Genomic DNA, 19,755 nt, shown 5'->3' with positions numbered 1-19,755 from the left:
AAAAGGGGAGTTTAACGCACACTTACCTCATTGTCTGGCAGAATGTGGTTTTCAAACCCTGGTGCAGGAGACAGAGGGGAGTGTAACTGGAGAAGAAAGGCACAAAAAGATAGATTTAGATATGGCATGCACATACATTCAGAAATCTCTCCCAAAACTGTTTAAGGCACGTTTTGATCAATAGTAAACCATGTTTCTTTCTGTACACATTCAATTCAGATAAAATGTGCTGTCCAGCTTTGTTGTAAGAAGGTGGCACTTTCCTGGTTAAATAAAGGTAAAATAAAAGTAATAGTGGCGGGCCTCTCAACAAGTTTAAAAGCTACTATAAATTATGGTTGTCAAAAGTATAAAATCAGATACTAATCAATACTAATAAAAGTCACATAAACAAAAAATGACAAAATTTGACCTTTCCTGAACAGTTTTATAATTATCATGAGTTTGTCAGTGTAGTATTAGTTTATAGTATAAAACGACATTGTAACATTAAAAAAAAAAAAAAACTTATAAACTTTTATGTTAGAAATTACATTATTTTGTCCAGGAAGTAGAGTCCTGTTTTTATCAGTATCGAGTATTAAGACTATTCCAACAACAAATACAAGAAATTATATGGAAGAAAAGGCAATGGTAAATGATTGAGGACGTTTGATCAACTGGAAATAACTGTCCCAAATACATCCTTTAATTAGCTGGGATGGATAAGAGATGATCATTGGATTTGAACTGAACATGCACTACAATGCAACAGAAACAGTTTACGTCAACATCCATCTTAGTGCATTATTGATAGGTTTTCAAAGGTGTAATCTGCAGTGGAAAACCTCTTTGAATTCCTGAAAGAGTGCACTTGGAAACTAATCAATAAAACTGCAAGATTATTCCTATGTAAAAGAACAGGCGGTGTTTCTGCCACTTGAGCTCCGATACATACAAAGTTAATGTTGTATATAACCACCCATCCATTACTAAAATTATTGATTGGAAGTCGATAGGCGGTGACAGGGGAGCTGTGTTTTTTGCCCCGCTTTGTCCACTTCGCCTTATGATCAATGCAAAAGTCATTAATCAACAAAGCACCACTGACAACTGGACCAAACACCTGAAGAGTTTAACAAGAACCTCAATAATTCTGCCTGCATTGACTAAAGACTTGATAGCACATGTATTTTTTATACTTTTAAAGATTTTTGGCTTGCAGGATTTATTAGACTGGACAGATGAGTGAGAAATGGGGGGTGAGAGAGAAGGGAGGACATGCAGTAAACTGTCGGAGTAGGGATTCGAACTCACGACACTGCGACGCCCGGCTTCACATGGAGCCTGGCGTACGTTAGGGTTGTGTTCAAAATATCGATACGGCATATATCGTCACGGACTGCGTATTGATACGCGTATCAATACGTATCAATATTGAGTCACAGCATCAATCTTTTTTTTTTTTTAATTTAAATGTTTTGTTTTGTTTTTCAAGATTTTTGTGGCCCGTAGACTTTAAACGAGATGGGATAGTACTTTTGATCTGCTGTTTGTACTGCGCTCCTCTCGGCCGAGAAGGAGCTGTGGACCTGATCAGAAGCTGATCCGTGCAGAAGATGCTGCTGCAGCATGTTCAGACCAGGCCAATTGTTTGGCAAGAAACATGCAATACCTTAATAGAATGTGTCCTTATATTTCTATTTGGATCAGTTGGTTGGATGTATGAAGTTATTAGAGCATAATGGATTTATAAATAAGTGCTTTGTGGATAAACATGAAATTTCATTACCCATTTGGTACATTTTTAAGACCCTTATTTTTTTAATGTATCGGGATACGTATCGTAATGAGGGAATTGTATCGGAAAATACATTTATCGGGATACGTATTGTATCATGACCCCTGTATCGGGATACATCTCTTGGCAATACCCAGCCCTAGCGTACGTTCTGTATAAATATCTCAGAAAGGTTTACAAGAACAAAGAAAGGCATATCAACGTCGAAAACTACTACTGTGCAAATACACTGTCAAGAAAGGTCCTATCTTACATTATTAAAGACATAATGCTCAGGCTTGGACTCAAATGTGAAGATCTTCTAGTTCATGGGTAAATCCTCTTTTCAATACAGCCTGAATGAATACATCTAACAATGAAGAAACTACAAAAACCTGCAACTTGTTCTTGTCTGTTTATGCATGCATATCCAAAAACATAATCTTGTCCCTCAAAAATCTTTTCATACAGTCCTCCCAAGGTTAAAGCCGATGTATTAAAAATATGCAAAAGCTGCTCACTTGTTCAAAGCTGCAGTTTCCAGTGTTTGTCAATGGCAGAGTCCCATACAAGCTCAACAAGTAAATAAATATCCAGATGAAAAACAGCACTCACAAATCATCCATCAAAGCACATCTGTACAAGCCTTATGCGGACACATGTTTCTTTGGCATTTTTTCAACTAAAGTGAATCAATATCATTACATTTATGGAGAATCTGTGTTTGGAGAAATAATTACTTTCATGGATCCAACTCACACTTTGCAGCGGACATCATTTTTATATTGCCTTAATTAGCCGACCAATTAAACAAAGTGCCCGAGGAGTGGTCTCTGCGGGCAGCATTGACGCAGGTGACTTGACCCAGCCCCGCCACTCCAACTGCGCTTCTCACTATTTGTTTACCCAATTTGCCGTCCACTTATTTTAGCCTCGAATGCAGGCATGATTAAGGGTGGGATTTTCAATTATGTCGACCTGCAGACAGCTAAGGTTAAATCTGTGATCAGGTGAACACGTGCAAGGTTTTAAATAAGCAACAGCAGCGGGCGGGGCGAAATACAAGTGTGTGCCGGCCCCGAGACACAATACAAATGACTGTGTGCAAGAGAATGAGTTTTATTGAGTCGTATTTGAGATAAATGGTCACATTTATCTCAAATACGTAACACGAGATTACGAGAAATACGTATACGAGATAGTGTAAGCAAAGGCGTTTAATTGTATATACCGTATTTTCGGGACTATAAGTCGCACCGGAGTATAAGTCGCACCAGCCAAAAAATGCATAATAGAGAAGAAAAAATATCATTATAAATCACACTGGAGTATGAAATGCGGTTGCAAGTGTGAAAATAACAAATAATATCACATATAAGTCGCTCCGGAGTGTAAGTATAAGTATGTAAGTATAAATATAAGTATAAGTTGCACCCCGGCCAAAACTATGAAAAAAAGTGCAACTTATAGTCCGGAAAATACGGTAAACCATTCAAGAAAATAAGATTATGGTACAAAAGCTGCAAGGTTACCAATACTATGGATGACTAAATGGCGTAAAAAATCTAGTCATTGTTCCTGTACACAACTCTCCTATCCATATGTTTTTAATGCTGAAAATTTGGACCGTTGCCATTGCGATGAATAATTTAATACAGAATATGATATATTTTTAATGGTAAAACTCTGCCATAATAGAAGGAAACTGAAACCCAGACTGCCAGAAAATTCAGTTGAATGTTCACATTTTAAACACATCCAGGAACAGTACCATTTGAGAGCTAAACAAATACAAGAACCCAGCGCATTCAGGACATGTTTTGTAGAAGGTGGCTTTAGTTGACAATCTCTGGCCACAATTTGTTTTCCTTTACATCAAAAGATTTTTACCTGAGTTAATGTTGTGGTATCATGTGACCCATGTGCGTGAGATTAGAGGACAGTGTTAATGTGTGCGTAGGTGAGACATAGACACACAGGACGTTGACTGTAAACAGATTACTGTCACTGTCACAAGATGGACGACTCAGGTGTCAAGGTGTCACTCACTCTGATGTCTGCCGAGACGTTCTCATATTTAAATACATAAACTCAGGTTATCTACATTCACAGCAGGCGACTTCATAAACAACCACAAGCAAGATTATAGATATGCCAAGAATGAAAAGCACATGGAGGCCAACCTAAACTACGTCCCAAGTATAATGTTATTCTAAACATAATACACTCATTGCATTCATTATAATAGCTATAAATGCATAGGTTAATTATACCGGATGGGGTTGAGGGTGACCTTTGCAACCTTCCAAAAAACGGTCTGTTTTTCATTTGAACGGCAGAAAGAATATTATTCAAAATGCAGAAGTCATTCTGAAAAATTAAAACATTGAACCTGATCTATGTATTTGAAGCATTTTGACAGGTTAGGTTAAACTTTTATGTTGGGGGTCCGCCACCTGCTTGTCTAAGGTTGATCCAAATGTAAAGTCTTATATTTATTGCATTTTATTCTTACTCTGCTAATGATATTTAATTTTAGCTTTTGATTATTCAGGTCGGTGGCAGGTCTGTAACAAAAATAATAAATAAAAGTAATTCTGCCTGGCTTTGCCTGGATTCTTACACAGGATTATACAATCCAATGTAGAGGGGGATTTATCCATCGTGGAGACAAGCAGGTGATGGCATCAGGCCAAGTTACAGGCCAGATCTGTGGAGAGGCAAGCTCACTCACTGTAAGAAAGCATTTCAAGATAATTTTAGCAGGAAAGTCACATTGTGCGCCTTTAAAAATTAATGTGGTTTTACAGAATAATCATTAATCATTCATTCTATTGTGTACTAGTGGGACCTAAAGGGTGTCTCCTCATCAAATACAGATAAGTATGTAAAACATTAAGTATATAGTATTTATATCTACAGGGTTGCAGCATTGGCAGAGGCTGAACTGTGCTGACATGTGAAATATCTGCGCCTGTACCTGGCTCTGTCCCCTGTGGATTTCCCAGTAGCCCACTGGCGAGGTCAAATTCATTTCCTGCACGGCACATTAGACAAGCCCACAGGCGGCATACAGCGTCACATGATTGCAAACAAGTGTTACCTCGTTTATGACAGTATGGCAAATCTATCTGCCCAGAATACAACAGAGATGGGATATGTGACATTTACGCATTTAAATGTATTGTATGACTCCTAAATAGACGTATACTCAAACTTTAGTGTTATTAACATAATTTGGCTTGAATATTATGAATGTCTGCCTTATATACAATCCAATGTAGTGTGGGAATTAGCAAAAATATTGTATTTTTCTTTTCTTTTTTTTTAAGGATTTTTTGGCTCATAGCTACTGGACAGGACAGCTCAGCGGGGGAGGAAAGAGAATGCAGTAAATTGTCAGAGCCGGGATTATAATTTGCATACCGAATTTTAATTCATATTTATGACAGGAGGGCATGGCTTAGATTTGTTTAATTAAGCATTGACATCTTCATTTAACAGTATTGTATCTGGCTGGATGTGACAGGGCCTCAGAGGAAATTCTTCAAGTAGAAGTCCTTTGTTGTGCAGTGACCAGTTATGAAAGAGTTAAAACTCAAAAATAATAAATAAAAATGAATACAAATGGCATGGACTATCAAGAACTATCTGACATTATTTTTCAATAAATATTTTGTTGTACCTTCTTTGTTTTGCATTCGACTCTTCTACTTTACAACAATTTTTGCTTACTCTCCCCACATGGGACAAAAAGGTCACAGTGAAAACATTGCATATGGATAAGGAAAAAAACACATCTTTGTCTTCATGAGAAACATTAACCGAGCCTAAACCTAAGGGAATTACAAGATTTACATAGAAGGAGAGCGCGTGTATGGATGAGGCCGAAAGAGAGTTACCATAGCTTCTATCATCCATCACGGAGCCAGACTGACTGTCATGGTGATGCTGGCCAGCTGCTCTCCTCTCTCTCCTCTCACACACACACACACACACATTAAAAAATATACACATGGCTGGTTTTGACAAGACAAATCACCCCGCGACTCCTGGCCGTACCGCGGGTGTAAACCGCGGGGAGAGCGCCAACATTCGGAGTTAACCTTAAATCAGCCTGGGGGGGAGCCTCTATATGTAAAGATATGTAAACACGCACATCTGTATACATGGGGGGATGGACGAAAATGCAAGAAAACAGAATAACTGCTGACTCGACATGCCCCCGTGCCTGCGTTATACCAGTGTCCATTTATTCTGGTACATAACATTGTTTGTATGTGGTGGCCCGAGGGGTGTTGCACAAGGGAACGGAAATTTAGGGAATTTCATCAACGTAGGCGGCAGGTCAGACGGGGCTGGGCTCACCGGCTGCTCAACTGAACTGTACTGATTAACTAATTGCCTTCAGCGGCGGAGACAAAAGGAAAGAGGGATGAGAGGGGAAGAAGAAAGTGGCTGTGACAAAGGAAGAAACAAAGCAGACCAAGAATGAATGGAATCGTAAATACACAATGGACTTACAGAATATTGTAGTCAACTCTTAGAGACTGGAAACTTAAATTGGCTCGGTAGGGGGCTCTGGAGGTATATTACGTTTAAATGGAGCTATACCATGCTCTTTGATAAATATCTCAGTTCAGTATACTATGTATCAATTGGAATATGCATGGGAAAATTTAATTAATGGACTCCATTCAATTGGGTCAATTGGACGTCGAAAGATGAGTATTTAGCTGGACAGCCTTCTTTGGTCTTCCACTTGAGCCTTTACCATTTAACCATCACTTTACATGTATATTTACTATGATAGCTTTGAACTAGGAAACTGATATTGGCAAAAGAAATTATATCAATATTTGTATAAATATCTACACGTCAAAACAACACGTTAAAATTCTAAGTTCGAGATTCATTCATGTCTAATTGTCAGTTGTATACTAGGGTTTTTTTTATAATCGGGGTCTAAAGCGGATCTTTTGTCAGTAAAAACATACACTTATTCAACAACAACTTTTTGTGCCAAATAGCAATCATTTAAAATGTCTGTATTATTTATGATTATGACTCAATACTCAAAGTCATTTTTATAACCGTAATCAAGATCAATCAATATGAAGAGAAATAAACATTTAAATGTTTTTTTTCCTATCAGCCCAACCCTACCACACTAACCAGCATCAGTGAGCTACACACTTGGGACTATATTTCCACTTTCTCTCAACTCTCTCGCTTTACAATCCCTGACAAAAATTTGTGTGGCCGTCTTTGGCGTGTCCTAGCACTTGGGCCCGGCCTCCAATCTGCTCCATCTATTAGCACGGCTCTCTCCTCACTCCAGCCCTATTGTCAGTCCCCCTCTTCACTCCCACACTAGCTCCTCTTACTCTGCAAAGTGTACCCTCCTCGAACTGTTAGTCTGCAGAGCCAACGTGTGGGAGAGATGTCAGTCAGAGTTTTTTTCTACCATTGAACTGGGTTTTACGGATTCCAGTGACCTATAGGAGACTTGAAACTTGTTACCGGCATAATACAAGACTGCAGCTAAAGTGTATTGAGTCTTACATGCTAGAGAACCAGCCTACACTGCTTGCGTGGTCAGATAAGATATTATATTTTTGGTAATTTTTTATGTCAGTAAATCACTAGTGGACAAAATTAAGAGTTCAGTTTATAGATCCATGAATTTTCTGTGGAGAAAACTTGTCAAAAAGTCCACTAATGTCATCAATAGTATTCTTATCTGTGGACATGTCCAGGCATCTTTAAAGGAAATACCATGATGCCTTATTAACAAAAACGTAAATCTTGGTATATTTTTTGAGTGTCATGAGAACGGTATTCAAACAATATTTTGACAACAACACAAATGGCTACAACATGTCTTTAAATGTATAAGTCAAGGTTGAAGACTCAGACAAATTAAAACAACTGTAAAACTACCCAAAAGTGCAGTTATATGGAAGTTTACGACATAACTTTTTTCAGTTTGGATGTTGCCCACCTCTAGTCACTTGTAATATACTTGAATAGTGGTCAGAAGACAGCAGTGAGTGAAATATCTCTTTAAATATATTGCTTGGGAAATACATTTATAGGTAGATGAAAAACAACTTCTAATTTACAGCCTGAAATGGATCAAACCAGACATGCACCCACAATATTTCCTAAAGCAGATACCATTAATTCCACATGTCATCGCATGACTTATTTTATAGAATGCTCATTACAACATGGTTATCAATAACAGCAGAGTTAAGCTACATTAGGTCTGTACGTAATCTATTCTAACACGATTACATGGTGCACTAAAAGACAGCTGAACATATCAACCTGGGCACAGCCATTAAAGAAGCTCTCAGGGCTGACCACTCAAGCCTTTACTGACATTTTTCAATGCCAAGTTGTAAAGTGCTTTGTTTGACTTGTTTTGCCAAAATGCCTTTCCAACACAACAACATTCATTATAGATAAGATTATGGGAAACATTGGATTGTGGGAACGTCATATTAAAGGGCACTATGTAGGTCTGGGCAATTAATGTAATTTTAATCCAGACTGAGATTCAGTCTTTGATCATCTTCCACAGCCAATCCTCTGTTAGAAAATTATGATTTTGATTGATCAAATTATTTTTTTGTCATATCACCCAGACATATGACATTTTTCTGTTGGAGAGTCCGCGGGTAATGTTCCACAGTGTGGCATTAAACGTATCCAACACAACCAGCCCAAGTTTAATGCCAGACTGTGGAACAATCTAGGCAATGCAATAACACTACCAGGAAGTGGACCATCCACCAGAAAAGTTACATAGTGCACCTTTAAAAAATCTAAAATGATGAAATGAGCAACAACATTATTTTTTGAGGCATTAGGATAACATTCAGGGCAACCATTCACTCTATTCCAGATGAGTTATTTTGCTCAATGAATGTAAACCAAACAGCTCCTCATTATCTTCAGCCAGTGAAACAAGAGGACACTGAACACTATTTGTTTTGCTAACAAACATTGGAAGTAATTCCATTAAGTGCTGATTAATTACAACTCAATAATATTTTCAGTACTCACTTGCAGACTGAGGTGATCATGAGGCTGTTGTGGTGGCAATGACAAATGTTTTATATTGATAAAAGGTACACTGTGTAAGTTTTCTGGAGGAAGTCCGCCTCTTGCCTGTCTAGAATGCTCCATGTGGAATTAGCAGCAGGTAATATATCGACATGTAGATAATATTGTGAATGTTGCTTTGAAGATATGGAAAATTTGAACACCAAGTATATTGTACAAAATCATTCTACAAAAATATAATTTAAAAAAAAGACAATTAAACCTCAACTAATACCTTTCAAGACATGTTTTAACACATTTCTGTTGAATTGACATAATATTGTCTGAATATCATCCTCCGGATAACGAGATAGTAATTTTTGCCAATATCATCCACCGCTACGTGGCTTTACACTTACAGTATCTATCTCCATGGAGACAAGTAGGTGAGATCTTTGGAGAGGCAACCCAGCCAAGTCAAAGAAGCAATAAAAACACCCAAAATTTAATATATCAGATAGATACATTTAACTTCTATGGAACATTCCAGGCAAAGCAATAACACCAGAAAGCTTACATAGTACATCTTACATAGTACACCTTACATAGTACACCTTACATAGTACACCTTACATCAGGGGTGGGCAAACTGCGGGCCGGGCCTTTCAATCCGGCCCGCCAAGCTTGTCCAAGTAATATTTTTTTTTCTTTTAAATCTTTTCCTTTTTTGCCCACAGGCATCTGTCTGCACGTGTATCCTTAATACATATGACGTTAAATAAATTAAATAATAGATTCCATAGCCTATAATTGCCCACCCCTGCCTTACATAGTACACCTTACATAGTACATATAGTAGGGCTCTCATATTGTTACTAGGACTAGATCAGCTACAGGTGAATACATTGTCTCACCTCTCCATTGAGTTGCCCCACCCCCATCAGCCCGTTGACCACTGCGGGCTGGTTATCATTCTCATCTAGGACCTTCTCTGGGACCGGCGGGGGCAGTTCCTCCTCAGGCTCCTTTTTTCGGACAGGGGTGGTCACATGGTGGTCAGAGCGCCTCTTGGCCTCCATGTCAGCGCTGTGGCGGCTCTTCTTCCTCAGGTCCACAGAGGCGTACTCCACCTCTGTGCACAGGGGCCCCCGCTCAGGAGTGCAGGGGCTGGGGTGTCCGTTGAGGTTTAGGTTAGTGGCGGGAGCTGGGTGTGGGGGCTCGTCCCGGGTCAAATGTGTTGTACCATTGGGGAGTCCCAGCTCAAGGTGAGGTTCTTTGAGTTCTTTGACCGTTTCGTAGAGTGAGTCCTCCACACTGACGTCTCTGGATGCAGGCGCGATCTCCTTGACAACCTGAAGAAGACGGGGAAACGATCAGTATAACATGTTCAGCTATATCACGCTAACAAAACATGAGGTAATTAAATACATATTTAAGACGTTGATGTAATCTCTCATTCGTGCAGGAGTGGTCTGCGGTAGTAAAGGTTTCCAAGGGATCAAAAGAACGTAAAAGTTAGTTAGTAAAAAGATGGAGAAAAAATATGTTATGAAAAATAGATAAAGCTGCATTACTATCTCTCTAAAATACATGGAGCAAAGTGAACATGATTGCTCACTACAACTTGAAAAAAGCGAATTTATCTCTTCCACCACAATAACTCCAGAGCCCCACAGTAAATTAACTAATCCACTTAAATCCAGAGCCGTGCTGATGCAGGCGTCAGGACTGACCTCATAGGTGCTGTCCCCAGAGGCTGGAGGTCCGTCCCCGATAAGGGCACTGTTGGGCGGGATACTGGGCAGCTCCCGGTCCTGAGGACACTTGGAGGACCTGAGCTCGGATTGGCTGGAGAGCAGTTCCTCTGAGGGCTGGGGACTAAGATCCTGTGTGTCTGTTAGAACTGGAGGAGAAGGCAGTCTAGTTTTAATGATTTTTAAATACATTTATTTATTTTATATCATTAAGGCACAATGTTTCATAAAGTTAAATTGCACTGATAAAATATAACCTTACAAAATACAAGTCTAATGCAGACAGCTTTTTCCAGGTTCCGACATGTTAAAATTAATACCTAATTTGCAATTTTCAAACAGTCTAATATATCACACAGATATCCTTATGAGAAGATGGTGTGTTTGTCACTCCACTTGACAAAGGTCATGATATTGTGCTGGATTTGTGTACATATTTGTTCTAAATAGATAAACCTTGCAGCCTTATCAACAGTGTTGTTCAGAGCACTCACTTGTACCGCTTGTTAGAGGTCCATTGTGTGAGCTGCTGACCCCCAAGTCAGTGGCTGGACTGTCTGCTGATTGGCTGATAGTGTCCCGCTCTGACACCTGCAACAGAGCACATGAAGAATGCTTTGTCTGCCATGTTTCATTTCAGTGTCGCTTGTGTCCTGTCTTCCTGTTTGGCTTCTGAAATTGGCCATTAGATTCTGGTACTAAGAGTATGCATTATGCATACTTAATTAAACTTTGTATAATTTTGTTTCTAGCACAAGAAATCTTGAATGACTCCAGTAACTCCTAGCAAGAGAAGTGTACACTTGTATTTCATTTGTACGCTGAGGGTTAGCAAGGCATTTTAAATAAGGGAGTGTCTACAGAGCCGCTGCGCGCGGCCGAAACTGCATGGGTTTTTTGTGCCGCGGCTCCTGAAACTGCTGGGCTATTTGACCGCGTCGGGTTAGACCGCGCCGGGTTAGGGTTAAGGTTAAGGTTAAGGTTAGGGTTAGGATTAAGGTTAGGGTTAAGGTTAGGGTTAGGCATGAGGCTATATGGCCGTGCCGCGGCTCGTGAAACTGCTGGGTTATTTGACCGCTCTGCAGCCACAGCCTTTAAATAAATGAATCTACCATTACATGTTAAAAACTATCTACTATGTAGTACATAGTATGTATGTATATCCACATAGTGACAACACCAACAATCCCCTGTAAAGACTAGATGATCAAGTTAAAGCCCCTTTGTTCAGGGCTGTTGTTTTTCTCCTGAGAATGGTCAGTTTAGCGCCTCCACGGCAGCTCCACAACTCCACCTAGTGGACAATTCTGCTCATGTCTTTTGTAATCAATGATGTAATCTTTAACTATTTTATAACCCATTCTTCTTTGAGAGATTATGTAAAACATAAAAATAACTCTTACTTACACAATAGATTAGGTTAACTTTTATGGACATACACATGAACATATGAGAGACTGTGAAATACTTAGGCTCAATATTCTCATCCACAAAGACAAAACCCCCATTTAACCTGTCAACATGTGACACTGTCCATCTTTTGAATTGGAATGTCATGCTACTGTCCGAGCAGCTTTGAATCGCCCAAGTGCTAAAAGGTTACAAGGAACATATCCATCACTATTAAGAGGCTGTGCGGACATGGAAAAAGGGGCCGTGTTGGACAGTAAGTGGAAGTCAGATAATGACTGAAAGTGGTTATTTGTCACACTTAACTGTAGCTTTATAACTGAAGAATAAGTATTATAGCAGTTCATAACTCCAGACAAGGCCTTGAGTTTACCACATAAAACAGAAGGAGAACAGTTTAAGTTTGTCTTTTATGGACTAACAGTAATGTTTGAAATGAGGATCAAGGGGTTACAAAACTGAGCAGTTTGTAAAGAGGAAAAAATCACGTAAAGCATTTGTTGGAAGAACTTAGTCGAATCAATATAGAAATCACTACCTTCATTGAGACAAATCTTAAACCTAAATCTAAAGGGAAGCCCAAAGGAAAAAAAAAATTATATTGTCCAAAAGTAATGAGTTTATGTCAGTTTACAGTAAGTTTTAGTTTCCGGTAACTTACTCCTCCATTCACAAGGTTCTCTTGGTCCCCCACTGAATGGCAAGTGGCTGTTTTCTTCTGCCTAAAATAAAAAAGACAAAAGCAGCTTCATTAGCTCCATCAGAATCATATTGGAAAGGATCTAGATCTTCTTGAGATTATTTATATATTCACAAGTAAAACATCTTGTTTTTTGTTTTGTAGGATGACCTCATAATAAGCTAATAATCAGTAGTAAATGTAGTAATAGTATTCAAGGAGCACTTTGGTCAACTGTTAAAATGAACAGCCTTTAAGGCTTTTAAAGATCTGACACTTTTGGGGTATTTGTCCTTTAACGTATTCTCAATGATGAAGTGTGGATGGTGTTTTAACCTGGAGCTGGATTTATATATCTGTGTAATTTTCAGATTTCTATGGCACTATCGACCAAGACAAATTTCCTCCCAGGCACAATAAAGTTAAGTTTGTTTTGAAAATCTAACAATAACCGAAGAATGTATGTTCTAAATCAGTGACATGTGACACTTGTGGTTGAGAATATGACTCATGGGACAGAGGCCTATTGTCACCACACCTATAATTACTGTCCTGGGGCCTCTCAGGTATTTGGACTATTTTCTTTAATGCCACACACTATGACTATTTCCTTCAGTGGAAGATTATATTCAGACATAAAGCCAGGAAACAGACGAGCTTCTCTCCATTTCAAACTTTTGAAAGCCTTTCCCAGAAACACAGAAGAATGGAGGTTTCACATTAGAATAACTCATCGTTCTAACCACTTTATAAAAGCATTCAGAATGAGAACATGAGACATTTACACACAGTAATATATTATTTTGTGCATGATTGTATGTTCATGGGCTTCAGGCGTATAGTTTCTTTCCTGATTTGAAGGACTTGACAAGGCAACAGTCCTACGTTGTCATAGCAATAGCAAAATTCAAATCAAAATATGATGTATTTTCAATGGGGAAAGGTCTTCACAAAATCCTTCAAAGCAGGAAGAAACATGAAAGCCATGAATAGGACTGAGCAATATAACAAAAATGAAGGGTTTTTTTTCTGTTTGTTTTCCCAATATTGATCAAATATGAACAAATGTAAAAAATAAAATAAAAAAACATCGATACGGCGATATATCGTCACAGACAGTAAATATTGATACTGTGATACTGAGTCACAGTATCAATATTTTTAATTTAAAAAAAAACATATATATATATATATCCATCCATCTTCTGCCGCTTTATCCGGGGCCTGGGTCGCGGGGGCAGCAGTCTGAGCAGGGACTCCCAGACTTCCTTCTCCCCAGACACTTCCTCTAACTCCTCCGGGGGGATCCCGAGGCGTTCCCAGGCCAGCCGAGAGACATAGTCTCTCCAGCGTGTCCTGGGTCTTCCCCGGGGCCTCTTCCCGGTGGGACATGCCTGAAACACCTCCCGAGGGAGGCGCCCAGGAGGCATCCGGAACAGATGCCCGAGCCACCTCAGCTGGCTCCTCTCGACGTGGAGGAGCAGCGGCTCTACTCCGAGCTCCCCCCGTGTGGCCGAGCTCCTCACCTTATCTCTAAGGGAGCGCCCAGCCACACGGCGGAGGAAACTCATTTCGACCGCTTGTATCCGCGATCTTGTTCTTTCGGTCACTACCCAAAGCTCATGACCATAGGTGAGGGTAGGAACATAGACCGACCGGTAAATAGAGAGCTTTGCCTTTCGGCTCAGCTCCCTCTTCACCACAACAGTCCGATGCAGCGACTGCATCACTGCAGCCGCTGCACCGATCCGCCTGTCGATCTCACGCTCCATCCTTCCCTCACTCGTGAACAAGACCCCGAGATACTTGAACTCCTCCACTTGGGGCAAGGACACCCCACCCACCTGAAGAGGGCAAGCCACCCTTTTCCGGTCGAGAACCATGGCCTCGGATTTGGAGGTGCTGATTCTCATCCCAGCCGCTTCACACTCGGCTGCAAACCGTCCCAGTGCATGTTGCAGGTCCGGGTTTGATGGAGCCATCAGGACAACATCGTCTGCAAACAGCAGAGATGAGATCCTGTGGTCCCCAAACCGGACACCCTCCGACCCCTGACTGCGCCTAGAAATTCTGTCCATAAAAATTATGAACAGAACCGGTGACAAAGGGCAGCCCTGGCGGACCTGGGGAACAGGTCTGACTTACTGCCGGCAATGCGAACACAGCTCCTGCTCCGGTCATACAGGGACCGGACAGCCCTGAGCAAAGGGCCCCGGACCCCGTACTCCCCCCAAAGGACACCCCAAGGGACACGGTGGAAAGCCTTCTCCAGATCCACAAAGCACATGTGGACTGGTTGGGCAAACTCCCATGAACCCTCGAGCACCCGATGGAGGGTATAGAGCTGGTCCAGTGTTCCACGACCGGGACGAAAACCACTCTGCTCCTCCTGAATCCGAGGTTCGACTATCGGTCGGATTCTCCTCTCCAGTACCTTGGAATAGACCTTACCTGGGAGGCTGAGGAGTGTGATCCCTCTGTAGTTGGAACACACCCTCCGGTCCCCCTTCTTGAACAGAGGGACCACCACCCCGGTCTGCCAGTCCAGAGGCACGGTCCCCGAACGCCACGCGATGTTGCAGAGACGTGTCAACCAAGACAGTCCTACAACATCCAGATACTTTAAGTACTCAGGGCGGATCTCATCCACCCCCGGAGCCCTGCCACCGAGGAGTTTGCGAACAACCTCAGTGACTTCAGCTTGGGTGATGGATGAGCCAGCCTCCGAGTCCCCGGTCTCTACTTCCTCTTCGGAAGACGTGACTGAGGGATTAAGGAGATCCTCAAAGTATTCCTTCCACCGTCCGACGACATCCCCAGTCGAGGTCAGCAGGCCTCCACCCGCACCGTAAACGGTGTTGGTGAGACACTGCTTCCCCCTCCTGAGGCGCCGAACGGTTTGCCAGAATTTCTTTGGTGCCGACCGATAGTCCTCCTCCATGGCCTCCCTGAACTCCTCCCAGGCCCGGGTTTTTGCCTCTGCGACAGCACGAGCCGCGGCTCGCTTGGCCTGCCGATACCCGTCGATGACCTCCGGAGACCTACAAGCCAGAGTGGCCTGATAGGCCTCCTTCTTCAGTCTGACGGCATCCCTTACTTCCGGTGTCCACCACCGGGTTCGGGGGTTGCCGCCACGACAGGCACCGGAGACCTTGCGACCACAGCTCCGAGCAGCCGCATCAACAATGGAGGCGGAGAACATGGTCCACTCGGACTCAATGTCCCCAGCCTCCCCCGGGACATGGGAGAAGCTCTCCTGGAGGTGCGAGTTGAATACCCTACTGACAGAGGGCTCCACTAGACGTTCCCAACAGACCCTCACAATGCGCTTGGGTCTGCCAAGTCTGTCCGGCTTCCTCCTCCGCCAGCGGATCCAACTCACCACCAGGTGGTGATCGGTTGACAACTCTGCCCCTCTCTTCACCCGAGTGTCCAAGACACGCGGCCGGAGGTCTGATGACACGACAACAAAGTCGATCATTGACCTCCGGCCTAGGGTGTCCTGGTGCCATGTGCACTGATGGACACCCTTGTGCTTGAACATGGTGTTCGTTATGGACAATCCGTGGCTAGCACAGAAGTCCAATAACTGAACACCGCTCGGGTTCAGATCGGGGAAGCCGTTCTTCCCGATCACCCCTCTCCAGGTGTCACTGTCATTGCCCACGTGTGCGTTGAAGTCCCCCAGTAGAACAATGGAGTCCCCGGTCGGTGCACTGTCCAGTACTCCTCCCAAGGACTCCAAGAAGGTCGGGTACTCTGCACTGCTGTTCGGCCCGTAGGCCGCCACAACAGTGAGAGACCTGTCCCCCACCCGAAGGCGGAGGGACGCGACCCTCTCGTTCACCCGGGTAAACTCTAACACGTGGTGGCTGAGCTGAGGGGCTATCAGCAAGCCCACACCAGCCCGCCGCCTCTCCCCGCGGGCAACACCAGAGAAGTGGAGCGTCCAGCCCCTCTCGAGGAGATGGGTTCCAGAGCCCAAACTGTGCGTGGAGGTGAGGCCGACTATATCTAGTCGGTATCGCTCAACCTCCCGCACAAGCTCAGGCTCTTTCCCCCCCAGCGAGGTGACATTCCATGTCCCCAGAGTTAGTCTCTGTGTCTGAAGATCTGGTCGCCGAGGCCCCTGCCGTCGACTGCCGCCCAGATCTCTCTACACCGGCCCCTTATGGATCCTCCTGCGGGTGGTGGGCCCACGGGAGGGCGGCCCCACGTCGCTCTTTCGGGCTGTGCCCGGCCGGGCCCCGTGGGGTAAGACCCGGCCACCAGGCGCTCGCCATGGAGCACCCATCCCAGGCCTGGCTCCAGGATGGGGCCCCGGTGACGCCGATCCGGGCGACGTAAACTGTCTTGTTTGTGTTGTCATCATAGAGGGCTTCTGAATATATCTTCTATATATACATACATACATACATACATACATACATACATACATACATACATACATATATATATATATATATATATATATATATATATATATATATATATATATATATATATATATATATATATATATATATTGTGGCCCGTAGGCTTTAAAGGAGGTGGAAAAGTACTTTTGATTTGCTGTTTGTGCTACACTCCTCTGGGTCAAGGTGAGAAGGAGCTGTGGACCTGATCAGAAGCTGATCTGTGCAGAAGATGCTGCTGCAGCATGTTCAGACCATGAAACATGCAATACTTTACTAGAATGTGTTCCATATATTTCTATTTGGATCAGTTGGTTGGATGTATGAAGTTATTAGAGCAGAAGGGATTTATAATATATAATGCTTTGTGGATAAACATGAAATTTCATACATTTTCTTATCCAGAGTAAAAACATGACCTATTTGGTAACGTTTTAAGACTTTCAAAAATGTATCGAGATACATATCGTAATGAGGAAATTGTATCGGAATATGCAAGTATCGGTATACGTATCGTATCGCGAGGGTCTTGGCAATACCCAGCCCTACCAAATATAGTCTCAATTTGGCCCCAAGCCACATGTTTTTACTGGATTTATTCCATTGTTAAAGGGTCAAGGACTTGATCAAGAATCAAATTGTGTTTTACATGAGACGTACAGTAAACAACATGACTTGAGACTATGAGTAAAGTTTAGAGTGTGTGCTCCTGAGGGTGTGGTCAGTGTCTCCTGAGGGTGAGGTCAGTGTCTCACCCCTGGCAGCTGACACAGAGCCGCAGAAGGATTACATAAGTTTAGAGTGAGTGCTCCAGAGGGTGAGGTCAGTGTCTCACCCCTGGCAGCTGACACAGAGCCGCAGAAGGATTACATAAGTTTAGAGTGAGTGCTCCTGAGGGTGAGGTCAGTGTCTCACCCCTGGCAGCTGGCACAGAGTAGCAGAAGCATTACATAAGTTTAAAGTGTGTGCTCCTGAAGGTGAGGTCAGTGTCTCACCCCTGACAGCTGGCACAGAGCAGCAGAAGCATTACATAAGTTTAGAGTGTGTGCTCCTGAGGGTGAGGTCAGTGTCTCACCCCTGGCAGCTGGCACAGAGCAGCAGAAGCATTACATAAGTTTAGAGTGTGTGCTCCTGAGGGTGAGGTCAGTGTCTCACCCCTGGCAGCTGGCACAGAGCAGCATTACATAAGTTTAGAGTGTGTGCTCCTGAGGGTGAGGTCAGTGTCTCACCCCTGGCAGCTGGCACAGAGCAGCAGAAGCATTACATAAGTTTAGAGTGTGTCAGTGTCTCACCCCTGGCAGCTGGCACAGAGCAGCAGAAGCACGGAGACCAGCAACAGAACGGTGAGTCCGCTGAGGGTGCAGACCAGGACCATCTGTTCACTGCCCACCATCACCCCCACTCCACTGGCCACCGCCGCCCCAGAGCCCACCACACCCGCCTCGGGCCCCCACCACACCCCACTCAGCACAGGAGCCATGGAGATCACACGGCGGAGGGGCAGGACATTGGAGGAACCAGGGCTGAGGAAACACAAAAAGAAAAACAAACATTAAGTTTGAGGAAACATCCAAATTGTGTTAAAATGTGTAGAAAATGTATTCTGATAAAGCGTGTTTGAAGTATATTATAATAACTTTCAAGCACAATATGTAACTTTTTGGAGGTGGAAGGTCACCTGCATAATTTTGTGGAAATAAGACAATACTTCAGAACATTCTCCATTCCAGTTTGAGTCAGTGGAGAGGCCAGCCTGCTCACTTTTTAAATACATTTTGAGTGCAATAAATCATCCAAAGTGAAATACATGCATAGTGTTTTAATCTATTCTTTGGCTATAAAGTTATGTACTATGCTTTAATTATGTATGATTTATTCAATATTTATTATATTATCAATTCATATTCAAATAATGTACAAAATGAAATTCAATGTTAAGTTTTAAAGAGTAAAAATGGCAACTATATGCTGTATAAACTATTTGGATGTATTTAATTTCAAAATTTGAAATTAAATACATACAATACATACAATAATTTCATTAAGTATAAACATGTCCTTCAAATTGGTTATTCCTAGTGTTTGAAACATTGAAATAACATTGATAACACAGCTATGGTTCATATGTTTCAGCTTCAAGTTGGGAGCCAGCTAGCAGCCAGAACATGTGCAGAAATAAGATCAGACGTCTATAAGTTCCTAAACCTTTGCCACTGCTGTGCAGCAGGGGGCAGTGTGGAGCAGGATGAGGCAGTCAGTGATGCAGCCTCAGCATAAGGTCTCTACCTCCAAACCAAACTTTTCAGCCTTACACTACGCAATTTATCGCTCTCCAGATATTATCTGCTTTTTTTTTGCAGGTGTGTGAGTGACACAGCAAAACAATAATGCAGTGCAATGTCTGAGTTATGTTAGATTATCTCATTATGCTGCATTTCCTGGTTTGTGAGATGTAGATGTACAAGTTATAAACTGCTGGAATCTGCCATTGATATGATCTTTGTCATGAAAGTGTAGGCAGTTAGTTCAGTCAGAGGGTTGTGTTGTTAAATGGTATATTAATATGCCCTAAAAGACTAAGTTTGGCATAACATTGTGTATTTCAGATGGTTGGCTATGGTTAGCTGTGCCAATAACAAACCAGACACAATATTATTGTGTATGTAATAGTACATGTATAGCATG

The 19,755-nt window shown here is 42.4% G+C and overlaps 1 protein-coding gene across 3 annotated transcripts in view; it reads right to left on the bottom strand.

Annotated features, from left to right (window-relative positions):
- The window catches only part of pag1 (phosphoprotein membrane anchor with glycosphingolipid microdomains 1), a 65,699-nt gene that overhangs the window by 4,130 nt on the left and 41,814 nt on the right, over positions 1 to 19,755 (bottom strand). For all 3 annotated transcript variants that reach the window (XR_011927029.1, XM_072447400.1, XM_072447401.1), the window contains 6 exons: positions 18,363 to 18,593; positions 12,638 to 12,698; positions 11,061 to 11,157; positions 10,546 to 10,715; positions 9,727 to 10,164; positions 27 to 86 (listed from right to left, as the gene is read on the bottom strand). Coding sequence is in view for 2 of the 3 variants with exons in the window: in XM_072447400.1 (XP_072303501.1) it covers positions 27 to 86; positions 9,727 to 10,164; positions 10,546 to 10,715; positions 11,061 to 11,157; positions 12,638 to 12,698; positions 18,363 to 18,550 (1,014 nt within the window). In the remaining variant the exon portion in view is untranslated. The remainder of the gene's footprint in view (positions 1 to 26; positions 87 to 9,726; positions 10,165 to 10,545; positions 10,716 to 11,060; positions 11,158 to 12,637; positions 12,699 to 18,362; positions 18,594 to 19,755) is intronic.

The sequence above is a fragment of the Eucyclogobius newberryi genome, unplaced genomic scaffold (genome assembly GCF_026437365.1).
Source record: "Eucyclogobius newberryi isolate DKJ021-1_F unplaced genomic scaffold, fEucNew1.0.hap1 SCAF_16, whole genome shotgun sequence".
Classification (NCBI taxonomy): domain Eukaryota; kingdom Metazoa; phylum Chordata; class Actinopteri; order Gobiiformes; family Gobiidae; genus Eucyclogobius; species Eucyclogobius newberryi.
The sequence above is the reverse complement of the archived record's forward strand: the minus strand, read 5'-3'. Positions and strand labels throughout refer to the sequence as shown.